At 38.2% G+C, this 13190-nt stretch overlaps 1 protein-coding gene across 2 annotated transcripts in view; it reads left to right on the top strand.

Annotated features, from left to right (window-relative positions):
- Positions 1 to 13190, top strand: part of FEZ2 (fasciculation and elongation protein zeta 2) — a 44481-nt gene that overhangs the window by 14376 nt on the left and 16915 nt on the right. For both annotated transcript variants that reach the window (XM_057558113.1, XM_028168821.2), the window contains exons 4-5: positions 163 to 304; positions 1625 to 1893. In XM_057558113.1, coding sequence (XP_057414096.1) covers positions 163 to 304; positions 1625 to 1893 — 411 coding nt within the window. The remainder of the gene's footprint in view (positions 1 to 162; positions 305 to 1624; positions 1894 to 13190) is intronic.

Here is a 13190-nt window from a genome sequence, read left to right on the forward strand (position 1 = left end):
TACAGTCAATTTTTGTTTTTGAGAACAGCGACTCCTGCACACTGTTGGTTAATGGAGAATTTAGTGTACTTCTACTGTGGTTGCGTCAGATGAGTGCCATGTTACAGCTGGGTCATTTTTCCTATGTGTATTTAATTAACAGTGGTTTGTGTATTTTGGAAGGTGATTGAAGAAATCGAAGAAATGATGCAGGAGTCACCAGACCCAGAAGATGATGAAACACCCACCCAGTCAGATCGGCTTTCAGTGCTTTCCCAGGAAATTCAAACTCTTAAGAGGTCTAGTACAAGCAGTTATGAAGAGAGTAAGAAGCCTGACTTAAATCAGTACTCTTTGTGCTTTTGTATACCTCAGCCATGTAGTGGGACCATCTCCAGAAGTCTTTGGCTCTCACAGGCTGTGTTATATACCCTTCCCCTGCCTTCCAGGGGAAGGGTATATATAATATATGCCCCTGCCTACTCGGGGCATATATTCATCATTGCTCAGGGACTGTGTCATACTCACCTTTGAATACTGTATTTGTCTGCTTGGGCTGCTCTAACAAAGTATCACAGGCTGGGCGACTTAAACCACAGAAATTTGTTTCTTACAGTTCTGGAGGCTAGAAGTCCGAGATCAAGGTGTTAGCAGGTCTCATTTCTTCTGAGGCCTCTTCCTCTGTCCTCACATGGACTTTCCTGTGTGTATCTGTGTCCTAATCTTCTCATTTTTAAGGGCATCAGTCACATTGGATTAGGGCCCACCCTAATGGTTTCATTTTAACTTAATTATCTCTTTGAAGACCCTATCTCCAAATACAGTCATATTCTGAGGTACTGAGGGTTAGAACGTCAATGATGTCCTCTCACATAAAGGGAAGTGCTGAGAAAAAACTGAAAGGGGGTTTCAGGGAATATTCTTCCCTTCATCTTCCCAATTCTCAATAAAACTCACACATTGGGGCATATGTGTTTAAATATGTATTTAGCTTAACACAACATTGTAAAGCAACTATATTCCAGGACTTCCCTGGTGGTCCAGTGGTTAAGACTCCGCCTTCCAACGCAGGGGGTGCGAATTTGATCCCTGGTCAGGGAACTAAGATCCCATATGCTGCGCGTTACGACAAAAAAAAAAAAAAAAAGTGCAACTATACTCCAATGAAAATTAATAAAAAATATGTATTTAGCTTAATTCTTTCAAATTGCCTTCTCCTCTCTTCAGAAGTGTCCCAGAGCCCTGCTAAGTTGCTTGTGATTTCTTGTCAGCAGGTATTTTCTGTACCCTTCCTCTGCTTTTGTGTTTGTTCTTTTTCTTTTACAAGCTTATTAAGTCTTGACTGAACTACTATTCATGGAATGATTTTTTTTTTTTAACATCTTTATTGGAGTATAATTGCTTTACTGATTTTTAGACAAGTAAAAAATTTTGTTATACTTTTCTTCTCAGCCATTTGAGAAGTAACTTTGCCCACCTACCTGTACTCAGACCTGCCCACCAGAAGTTTGAGGAGTCTGAGAAGATCATAAACAATTTAATTACTTAGAATATGATTTTTTGCTCTTTGGCATTAAACACCTTGTTGTGCTGCCTTGAAACATTTTGGTCTTAGTGTCTGCTGTGCTTTGCTTTTTGGTCATAGGAGTGAAAAGGCTGTCTGTATCTGAATTAAATGAACTGCTGGAAGAAATCGAGACGGCCATCAAGGAGTACTCTGAAGAGCTGGTACAGCAGCTGGCCCTGCGAGATGAACTGGAGTTTGAAAAGGAAGTGAAGAACAGCTTTATTTCAGTTCTCATTGAAGTGCAGAACAAACAGAAAGAGCACAAAGAAACAGCCAAAAAGAAAAAGAAACTCAAGAACAGCAGCTCTCAGAATGGGAAGAACGAGAGAAGTCACCTGCCCGGCACAGTAAGTGATGTTTTGCAGGTAACATCGCACACTGGAAACGGCTTCAGTGGTCATTCCAGTGCTTTGGACCAGCAGAGGTGGGCAGGGCCCATGCATACAGGAGTAGGGGTGCTTCTCACCAGAGAGCTAAAGGGATTCTGTTCAAGAATGCCACTGTGCTCTGCTCCTTCAGAAAGATGTTTTCTTGGTGAGTGTATAATGGTTATTTGGATAATTCAATGCTGAAATATTTAGGAGAGAGGTAAGTGGAAGGAAGAGGGGGAATAAAGGAGAATGTTTGAAAGAAAAAGAAGCTTTAGCAGGTGACCATTTCAATACATCATAATGTTAATAGGGGTGATTTATGTTCGGCTGGTGGGCAAATGAATGGTATTGCTTTCTTGTTTTTGCTTATCTCTTGTGAGTTGTATAGTAGGAAAAAAAGGGGTGCTTTTAGAGGTAGCTGAACTGTGCTGAGCCTAAAAGCATAGGTTGACTTGTAAACCATTTCCTCCTGATTTATGAGTGAAGTTGGAATGTGAGGATGTTAGAGGCAGTTACATGACATTGGCCATTTGGCCTAGTATTTGGCAGACTAGAATATTACTGACTGGTGAAAACAACTTCAGGATATTTGAATCTTTGACTCTTGGTATGAAGTTTTTTGTTTTCTGCTTTTCATTTTTCTTAAGGTGTCCTGTTAACTTCACTTGATTAAATTTCATTATAAACATTAACTGTTGAGTATTTGAGATGCATTTCCTTATTGGTCTTATGGCCATTTCATTATTCTTTGATCAGTTGAGACCTTGTACCTTTGTTAAGTATTTGAGATGCATTTCCTTATTGGTCTTATGGCCATTTCATTATTCTTTGATCATTTGAGACCTTGTACCTTGTCACCTTTATCTTGTTTGTATGTGAAGAAGTGTTGGTTTTATTTTTAGAGTAAAATAAAAGGAGAGAAACCCTTTTTTTTTTTTTTTTTTTTGGTAAGAACACTGGGATTTTAATTTTGTAAACCACATATTCGAGTGCTCAATAACAGAATGTTGCCCATAGAGAATTGGGGCCTGGGCTGAGAACTTGCCTCTGCCCAAATGCAATATCACGCACTACTAACAAGAGCTAACAACAGGCCTGTCCAAATGCTAAGACCAGGGACTTTGAAATCTCCATCTTGAGCCTTACAGGACTTCAGGGCCTTTATCTTTCAGAGGTGGAGGGGCCTGACAGAGGCTTTGAAACCTGCTGAACAACTCCTCCCTGGGCACATCCTGGGACTCAGTTCCAATCCAAAGGCCTTTCTGAAGGTTGTAGTGCAGTTGTCGACCCCAGTCTGTTAGCAGACCCCAGATAGACCCGGGAGAGCTCTGGATGGGCAAAGGGATTCATTTTTCTAAAGGGAGTGTACTTTTTAAATTCATAGTATTGATAACATGGTAATGCAGATCATCACAGACTGGCTGTTATATGGTTTGCAATTATAAAAGTTCTGTCTTTGACTAAGTTTTGATTCACTTTTTTCTAAAGAATACTTATCAGAGAAATAGATCTCATTAATCAGACTCTGATGGAATTGAGGACAGACAGTGCAGTTCTGGGGTGCTGAGCCACCAATGAGAGTTAATACAAACAAAAAGAATCTTACAATTTAGCCCATTCATTATGCTGTTTTTGGCCTATGAGTAAATGCACATTTTCTTAGTGTAATGTCGTTTGTACATAGAAAAGACAGTTTATAAACTGACTTTGCAAAAGTTGCCAGATATGTGGAACAAAATACTTTTTAGAAATGGTAGTATTGGTTGAAAAGTGTTTAGTCACTTCTAGTGACTACAATGAAAAAAACAGACAGCACCCACCAAACTAAAAAAAACCCACCAAAACATGCAAAAACCAAAACATTTGTTTGAATATACAGTCCTGGAAAGTTTGCTTTAAAATATTAGGGACAATATTTTGTATCTCAGATTTTTAAAAAATTGTACCCTTTAAATCGCCCTATAATGCAAGTGTGATTAAATAAAATGCTTAGTTAAAAAGTCATAGCATGGTTGGTAATGTCTGCCTATGTGCTTTTAGGGATTACATGTAAATCCTCCATTTATTCCTGTTAACACTTGGCTGAGGAAAATAAATGTATCCCTAGAGACATTTAAGGGCTTCTTTTTCTAACTCCCATATAAAAAAGGTTAGAGTGGATTCATTGTGTAATTTTACATGGCATTTATATTGAGAAATGGATTTGACAAGGCAACATTTAGGTCTTATTTGAACCTTTATTAGTCTTGAAATAGATTCATAGGAACAGTAAATTTTTTTTTCACAATATTTGGACTTGTGAAGTTGCTTCTTGAGTTCTGATCTGCTATTTGTGTCAAAACCTTTAATCAGGCTAGTAATGGCATGGCTAAACTTGTAGTACTAGTTCCCTCCTTCTTTCTGACGCCTGAAATGATGGCAAAAGACCATTCCATTTGTGACACAAGGAGCCTGAAACCTATGATTCTGAAAATAGTGGTTGGTGGCTCAAAAGAACCTTAAAGTGAACTGGCCAGTTGGCTAAACAGATTCCAAGATACCTTCCTTTCCAGACCTTTTGTATAATATACAGTTTTGGCAAGGCCTGATCTCTATGAGTTAGCTATCATCAGTGATACTAATTTCTAAGAATTGGTGATATCGTGCCTTACCTGTTTTCTAATAACATTGGTCACTTTTTTCTTTCTACCTTAGATATGTTTTATTAGCAGGACTTGTACTTTTTCCTTAAGCATGGAATAGCTTCCTGCCATTTTTCCTTAGCATATTTCTTTGAAACAAAACATCAATTTGTAGTTGGTATCACACTTTATCCATCATTGCTAGCTTGTTCTCTTAGGTCCAGAGATACTGTAATGAAATACCTGCGTGTGAATAGAACTGAGTTAAACTCTTTAGGTGTTCATTTTGGAGACATACTTTGTTTGAAACATTTGCTGCAGTGAGAAAAAAATTTAGGGGGCTTAGGGATGCTATTTATAAATATTAAATAAAATACTGAGTATTATAAAAGTGAAATGTTGATTTGTTTTAATTTTTAAAGTAATCTGTTATATGTTGGATAAGATAAAGCTCTTCATTCAGTAAATACTTGCAGAGTGTCTTTCTTGTGCCAGACACTGAAGATACAATGGTGAATAAAATAGGCAAGGCCCCGGGCCTCTTGGAGCTTACATTCTAATGAGGGAGACAGGCGCTAAACAAAGAAAAGAATGAATAGACAGCGTAACTTCAGGTAGTAATAAATGCCACAGAGAAAACGAAAGGCTTGGTAAAGTTATTAGCAGTGCTGTGGGGAGCTGTTTTTGAAGGGGTGGTCACTGTGTCACTGCCCCTCCTGATTGGCAGGGCAGGCTGTTCTGTCCCTCTCCAGTTCTCTGTTTGGAGGGGAGGTTGGAAGAGTAGATCTTCTCCTTGGCAAATGAGACTCAACAGATTCAAAAACTTTCTGTCTCCTTTATCCTGTTCAAAATCTAGAGAAACGGGGTGGGGAGTAGAGACTGGAATGGCTGAAGGGCACTGTCTGTTAATGGGTTTGATGACCCACATGCACTTCTTTGAACTGACTGTGCTGTTTTGGGCCGTGATGCTTCTATTTATGCTACTGCCTTTTCCTAGAGCAGCCCTCCTTCTCCTTTCCTGCTTCCACTGTCTACTTGGGAGGTTTTTTTTTTTTTTTTTTTAAACTCATTCTTCAAAATCATGGTCAAGCAGTGTCTTCCTTTCTTAGAACTTTTCTAGATGACTCTTCCTCCAGTGCAGAATTGACAACTCTCTCCTTCTGGGGTTAGTATTATTCCTCTTAACTATTTCTGTTAGTACTGTCATATCATATTGTAATTTTTTGTTTTCATGTCTGTCTCTGTTAGGGTCCCTAAGGATAGAAAATGTAACTTTATTTTCATGGTATACCCAGGTCCCACATTAGGTACTCAATAAATTCCTGATGAATAAATAGTTAAGAAAAGATTTTTTTTTTTTTTTGCAAATTTGTATTTCTACCTTGGATCTTTCTGCCAGGTGCCAAATGTATTGAGGCTGAATTGCATATTGATTAAGAACTTTGGGTTAAGAGCTGTGTTTGAATCATGATCCTGCCACTGGGTACATACTCCTTTGAATTTTGGAGGGATTAAATGAAATAATGTATGTAAGACTAGCATATATCCTGAGTAAATGCTAGTTATTATATGTCCAACTGTTTACTAGACATTTCTCCCTGAATATCTTGTGGGCATCGAAATTTATCTTATCAGACTAATGTTACCATTTTCCTGAAGGTGAACTTATTCCTTATATATTTCTTTTGTCAGTGAAACTAGTCTACTCATTCACCAAAACCAGTGGAATTTTTTTTTTAAGTTTATTTTATTTTTTGTTTAGAGGAATAGGTGGATATGTTTTTATTTTTTATTTTTAAATGTTTACTTATTTTTTAATAGGAACAAACTACTTATATTGTCTTTATTCAGAAAGAAAAAGTGAATTACAACACTCAAGGATATCCTTTTCTGCAATACAGTTGATCCTTGAACTAATCAGGGGTTAGGGGCGCTGACCCTCTGCTCAGACAAAAAATTAAAACCAGTGGAATCTTTAGGTCAAAGAATATGCAGTTTTAAACAACAGTCTTTTCAAATTGTCCTACATAAACGTTACCCAGTAACAGCATAAGTAACTGGCCATTTCTCCAAACCTCCAACTTATGATGGATATTATTAACCTTCTCATATATACTGATCTGATAGGCAAATAAGGTTTTGATCTATTGACTGTATTCTTTTGTGCGTTGCCTGTTATATCACATTTGAGTTGTTTTTCCTATTTATTTATGAGGGTGCACATACTTCTAATGTCCTAGTACTATATTCTATTGTAATCATTCGCTTAAATCTCTCCTTAGAAAAGAGTGCAGCCTTCCCAAAGGCTCATTCACATTGTTTCCCCAGCACCTCACCTAATTTTTCACTTAATGCATGTTTGTTAAATTGAAACTTCACTATAAAGGAGATGGAATCCCAGAGGATTTGTGGTATTTGAATTATTATTGTTCTATCAGAGATTTTTTTTTTTTTGGCTAGTCTTCTGTTTATATCAAATAGATTCACAGGTCATTGGATTTCAGTGGCAGTTCACATGAGTAGAAGAACAAGTTGAAGTACATCAGTTATCTTTAAATTAGTAATTTAAAAAATTAAAGTAATTTAGTAGTGGTTGTCATCTGGAGTTATCTGAAGTTGTAAAGACATTGGTATTTACCTGCCTAACATCATACCTTACTTAGTAAGCTTATAAGGATGAAAACAGATGTACTTCCTCCTTTAGAATCCAGTGTTTGTAAATTAAAGTCATGTGTAAGGCTTCTTATTCGAAGTCTAGGATTGAAAAGATGGGAATGTATAGTATCTTTTCTGTTGTCCATATCACATTGAACTTTCAAGAGAGAGTTCTAGTGTGTTTCTCTCACCACCAGCAAAAATGTATAATTCCTTCAGTCTAACCTGAAGAAGTTTATTCTGAAAACTTCTGGGGTATTAGCAGTCAGTGACTCCATTGTAAAAAGAATCATATTTTCCTAATTTATTGCTTTTGGGGGTTGGCGAGCTAACTGCTTAAGGATGAGGAGGAGCTAGGGCTTGGATGATAGATGCTCTTTCTTGTATATATTTTTCTTTCACAGATGCATTGCTCCATCTGTCTTTATGACTCACTTAGCTCATATTCTGACTAATAGTCAGTCTATTTTGTTTCTCTTTTACATGCAAAAATGCCCCAGTAATATTTTTTCATTTAATCTTGACCAAAGCTGACTTTAAGGTAAGATAAATTTATTTTTGTTTAGACAGCTACTATTAGATTGTTCTGAAGTTGTTCTAATTTATGCTAGCAATAAGCCTGGAAGGAATTGTTCTGGCACAATTATTTGAATTTGGTGCTTTTTAAAATAATAAGGACCTGGCTTTTTGTTGTTGTTGTGCCTTCTTTTCAATTTGGAATTTTAAAGATGATTTAGCCCAGGGATTGGCAAAGCAAACTACTGCCTGAGGGCCAAATCAACCCTCTGCCTGTTTTATAAATAAAGTTTTATTGGAACACAGCTATGTCATTTCATTTACATGTAGTCTATGACTGCTTTGGTGCTACAAGGACAGAGTTGAATAGTTGTGACAGAGACTGTGTGGGCTGCAAATCTAAAATATCTACTATCTAGCCCTTTATAGAAAAGTTTGCCAGCCCCTGATTTAGACTAAAATTTGATAAAATTAAAAATTAGAAAAGATGTAAACTCCATTTAAGCGAGTTTGTGAAGATAAAGAGATCACTATATTGTGACTAAAATTTATTATAAAATGTAGCCTTGTTTTATCCTAAGAGTGTGTTGAGTTACTCCTTTGCTTAGGGCCCCTCCAGCAGCCTGAGTTGTGCCCGCAGATGGTGACCAGCCATCTCCAAGTCACGTGCCGCAGGCACCCCACCTGGCAACAGCCCTTTGTGCTGTGTGTGTCAGATGCCCAGTACACTGGGTGAAGAGAGTCAGCAGGTAGCCCAGTTGTCCCCAGATTGGGGGCAAATGAAAAAAATTAAAATGTTGGCAGTGCTCCGGGCACATTGTATTTATACACAGTGATAAAAGGTAGTTTAAAGAAGGCAGAGGAGAAGGAGGAAAAGGGCTGTGTCCTCCCCTTTTCTAAGTAGTGGTAGTTGAGAGGATAAAGTCTGCCCTGTATACATACTTGAATGTAAGTACTAACACATTTTCAACAATAATTTGTTGGTGATCTTTGATAGTATTTCTCTGCATTTATTTATTTCAAAGAATATTCCTAAAAATTGGTGTTAGGCATAAAATGGAAAGTCATTGTAGGGTGGAGAGAAACTTAGTTGTGTCATGTTTATTTTAATAATTCATACCTATGAATTACGAATTATTTTAGATGTGAAGCAAATTTTTTTTTAAATTTATTTATTTTTGGCTGTGTTGGGTCTTCGTTTCTGTGCGAGGGCTTCCTCTAGTTGTGGCGAGTGGGGGCCACTCTTGATCGCAGTGCGCGGGCCTCTCACTGTCGCGGCTTCTCCTGTTGCGGAGCACAAGCTCCAGACGCGCAGGCTCAGTAGTTGTGGCTCACGGGCCTAGTTGCTCCGCAGCATGTGGGATCTTCCTGGACCAGGGCTCGAACCCGTGTCCCCTGCTTTGGCAGGCGGATTCTCAACCACTGCACCACCAGGGAAGCCCACAAATTTGTTTTTTGAAAGGTAGTATTGCCTAGAGAAATATGTTATCAGCAGTTTTTGAAATCTTACCATTATCCACTATTCGTTTTCTGCAATGGTTTTTTGGTGTTAGACTGGTAATAGTGAGCTTTTATGACTCAGCAGTTACTGTAATAAAAATCAGGAGTCTATTCTTTTTTTTTTTAATTTATTATTTATTCATAAATTTATTTATTTTATTTATTTATTTTTGGCTGCACTGGGTCTTTGTTGCTGGGCGTGGGCTTTCTCTAGTTGTGGCGAGCAGGGGCTACTCTTCGTTGTGGTGCGCGGGCGTCTCACTGCGGTGGCTTCTCTTGTTGTGGAGCACCGGCTCTAGGCATGTGGGCTTCAGTAGTTGTGACACGTGGGCTCAGTAGTTGTGGCTCGCGGGCTCTAGAGCGCAGGCTCAGTAGTTGTGGCTCACGGGCTTAGTTGCTCTGTGGCATGTGGGATCTTCCTGGACCAGGGCTTGAACTCGTGTCCCCTGCATTGGCAGGCGGATTCTTAACCACTGCGCCACCAAGGAAGCCCAGGAGTCTATTCTTGACTCCTTTATGTCTTGGAGAGGTTTGTTAATTATTTGTTAGTATGATACAAATTCACGTAAAAGCCATAATATGCCAGGAAATTGTGATCTTGTTATATATTTAGAGTATCTGTAAGTATCAGAAAAGAGTTTATAAAACTGCCAGGGTTAATTATTTTACTCTAGTTTTAGTAGCTTTGAAAATGTTTGCTGATACTTAATTACCATATTAAGATTAAATTACATAAAAATCTTAGAAGATCTTCATATACAAAAACTTAAATTGATGCTAGTCCATTTAACTCCTAACTTTGAAAATATTCATTCACATCTTTCTGCTTTGAGATTGAACTTATAAATTAGTAGTTCAATATTTAAGACATGTTCAAATATTTATCTGCTTTGGTGTAACTCATTTTTTCTCACTTGGATCTTTTTCAAAAAAGTATTTTTTTGGTAGAATTTGCATTTATAACTGATTTATCATTCACATTAAAATTATTTGATTTGAAGAAGTGTCAAAACAAGCAAGATCAATTTTTACATCTTAGGTAATAGCTTACTAATTATTTGAATATTTTTACTTTTTTTTTTTACATTTAACTATTGCTTTCAATTCTATGCTGTTCTCATGTTTTGTATTTTGATTATTTTAAGAATTTTATCTAAAACATTAACTACTATTCCATAAATTAATATTTGAAATCATGTCACTCAAACTACTAAAAATGATGTGATGTATAAAGAACAATAATTATGTTTGAATTTTACTTTCTTTTGAACCTCGAGTATAAAGAATATTAATGGAGTGAGAGCATAGATTAGAGTCAGAAATAGATGAAAAAGCATTTCCTAATTGCTTTTCCCAACCTTTTTTTCTGTTATTGAGCTTTGATATTGAGATTTTTAAAAGCTTTCCTGGCTAGTTAGAGATCTGTGCCACTGGGATCAGGTGAGGCCTCAAGCTTAAGAGAAAAGCTAAGAAAAGTTTGATAGCAGGAATAGTCTGAATTTCCTGACCTCTGGGTTAGTTTGGCTTTTCGCTGTCTTGGATCCTGCTTTCTGTGAAATGAGTTGAGCTGGTGAATACACTGTGCAGAGAATGAGTTGGTATGGTTAAGACTCTGGAAGAGAATGAACAAACCACAACTCTCTATCTGATTCCGTGTTGCTTTTCAGTTTAGGTGGTATTTTCTAGCTCTTTTCTTTTTATTATTCAGAAAGACCTTGAATTACCTAAAAGTGTTACTTGTTTTCTGTTCAAGCTTTCTGGCTGATTCAGTCTCAGACAGTAGTATCTTTTCCTTGTGTTGTCTTCAGTCCTTTTAAGCTAGAGACTATAATCAGGGTGGTTATTTCTCAGTTGCCATTTTATTTATATGAGGAGAACTTGAAATACTGTTGTTTACTGTTTGGGAGAAAAGCAGAAAGGTATGGTTATTTCTGTTTGGGAGTTATGTCCCAAATGTTGGTCTAGCCTTTTGAAGGGAATACAGCCCAGACTTTTTCTGAACATTTATATTTGTTGAACACCCTGCTAAGTGCTTCTCGTGGATTATTTCATTTAATCCTCACAACAACCTTATAGAGCAGGTATTATTGTTGCTGCCATTTCATAAATGGGTAAACAAAAGCTCAACAGGCCTTAGCTCACAGAACCAGTGTACATTGGTGTGAGGATGTACAGAGTTGTACAGAGGTGGGTGCAGGGAACCCATGGCTCTGGAAGTTCTGTGCAGGCATATTGTGGATGGGCATGGAGGTCTTGGCTCATTTCTTTGTCTTTCAGATTTTTATAGATTTTTTTTTTCTTCTATATCTTGTTTACACTTTGTTGTTCCTGGTTTCGTCTGAGAAAAGTTTCCAGAGAATGACTGATTTTGAGACTTTAATACATACTCACGCCAGGGAAGCAAATGGTCGTGAGGCAGTCGTGAGTATTCTCAGTATGAACCATGTGACTGAGGCCCTGAACTCAGTAAACCCCTTCCCCTGTCCTTGCCACGTTACTTTGGCACTTTGTCAGCGGTGAGGGGAACAATAAAGTGAATACTGTAATGCTTAATCATTTTCCTGCTTATAAAAGGGCTCCCATCAAAAATTGCATTCTGCGAAGGGCATTTTACAGAGCTATTAACTCCTTCATAAAGATGCGGTGGATAGATTACAAAATAATTTTAGACTCACAGAACCTTCACAGGCACTTCGCTTTGAATTTGAACATTTGGATCCTTTACTTCAAACCTAGAAGTGGTGGATTACCTGGAGGCATGATTGGGCTTTCTGACATACTTAATACTGCTGTTATTTTAATTAAACTGTAACAACCCTTTATTGAATGTCCTTTGTTTCATCGAGCATTCATAACCTTGAGACTTAACTTCTGTCAGTGCTTTGACATGGCTCTGGCACTGTCACCTTCAGAAATGTTCAACAAGAAATGCCTCTCTTCTTCCCTCCATCCCTCCACCCCCCCCCCCCCAACTTACAAAATGTAAGCATAGAGAGAGTCTTCCCTCTGGCCCAGTTAAGTACCATAAGCACCTAATAACACTGTATCTGCCCTCAAGCATGTAAATGCAGTGTTCCTAAATGAGGTGATGTTTACTAAAAGTAAATTTAGTCTGCCTCTGAGGTTTTATCTTTTTTAAACTCATTTTGCCTTCCAAGAGGGTGTATTGTTTTTGGAATTTATAGGGCAGTTGTAAAGCAGACTCTGTTGTGTGTTTTTTTTTTTTTTAAAGGATTTTCTTATTTATTTATTTATTTATTTTTGGCTGTGTTGGGTCTTCGGTTCGTGCGAGGGCTTTCTCCAGTTGCGGCAAGCGGGGGCCACTCTTCATCGCGGTGCGGGGACCGCTCTTCATCGCGGTGCGCGGGCCTTTCTCTATCGCGGCCCCTCCCGTCGCGGGGCACAGGCTCCAGACGCGCAGGCTCAGCAATTGTGGCTCACGGGCCCAGCTGCTCCGTGGCATGTGGGATCTTCCCAGACCAGGGCTCGAACCCGTGTCCCCTGCATTAGCAGGCAGACTCTCAACCACTGCGCCACCAGGGAAGCCCTGTTGTGTGTTTTGCGGAGCTCTTTTCCTTTTCCTTCCTTGTCTCGCTGGTAGTCTTTTCATTCTGTGATCCTTCTAGTTCATTGACCTTCTTCTACTTGGCTACGCTTTTATTATCCCAGGGGTTTTATATTTCTTACTCACTACACTGTTTTACAAACCATGTCAACAGGATGATTTTATCTTTATTAATCTCATGTTGACTTCTCAGACTAGGTTCTTCAGTGGGCTTTTCCAGAACTCCGCTGTTCACACCTTTGACAAGAAACTTTATATCTCATCATGTCATCCTTCTTCTGTTCACCCTCAGATTATTTTTGCCTTTTAGCTCTTTTAAAAATGTTTCTCTCCTGCAAGAAGTCAAGAGGCCTCCCGATATGGTTATCACAGGCTCTAAGACTGGTCTTAGGTGTGTTACAACCTCAGCTTAGCAG

The sequence above is a fragment of the Balaenoptera acutorostrata genome, chromosome 12 (genome assembly GCF_949987535.1).
Source record: "Balaenoptera acutorostrata chromosome 12, mBalAcu1.1, whole genome shotgun sequence".
In the NCBI taxonomy this organism is placed as follows: domain Eukaryota; kingdom Metazoa; phylum Chordata; class Mammalia; order Artiodactyla; family Balaenopteridae; genus Balaenoptera; species Balaenoptera acutorostrata.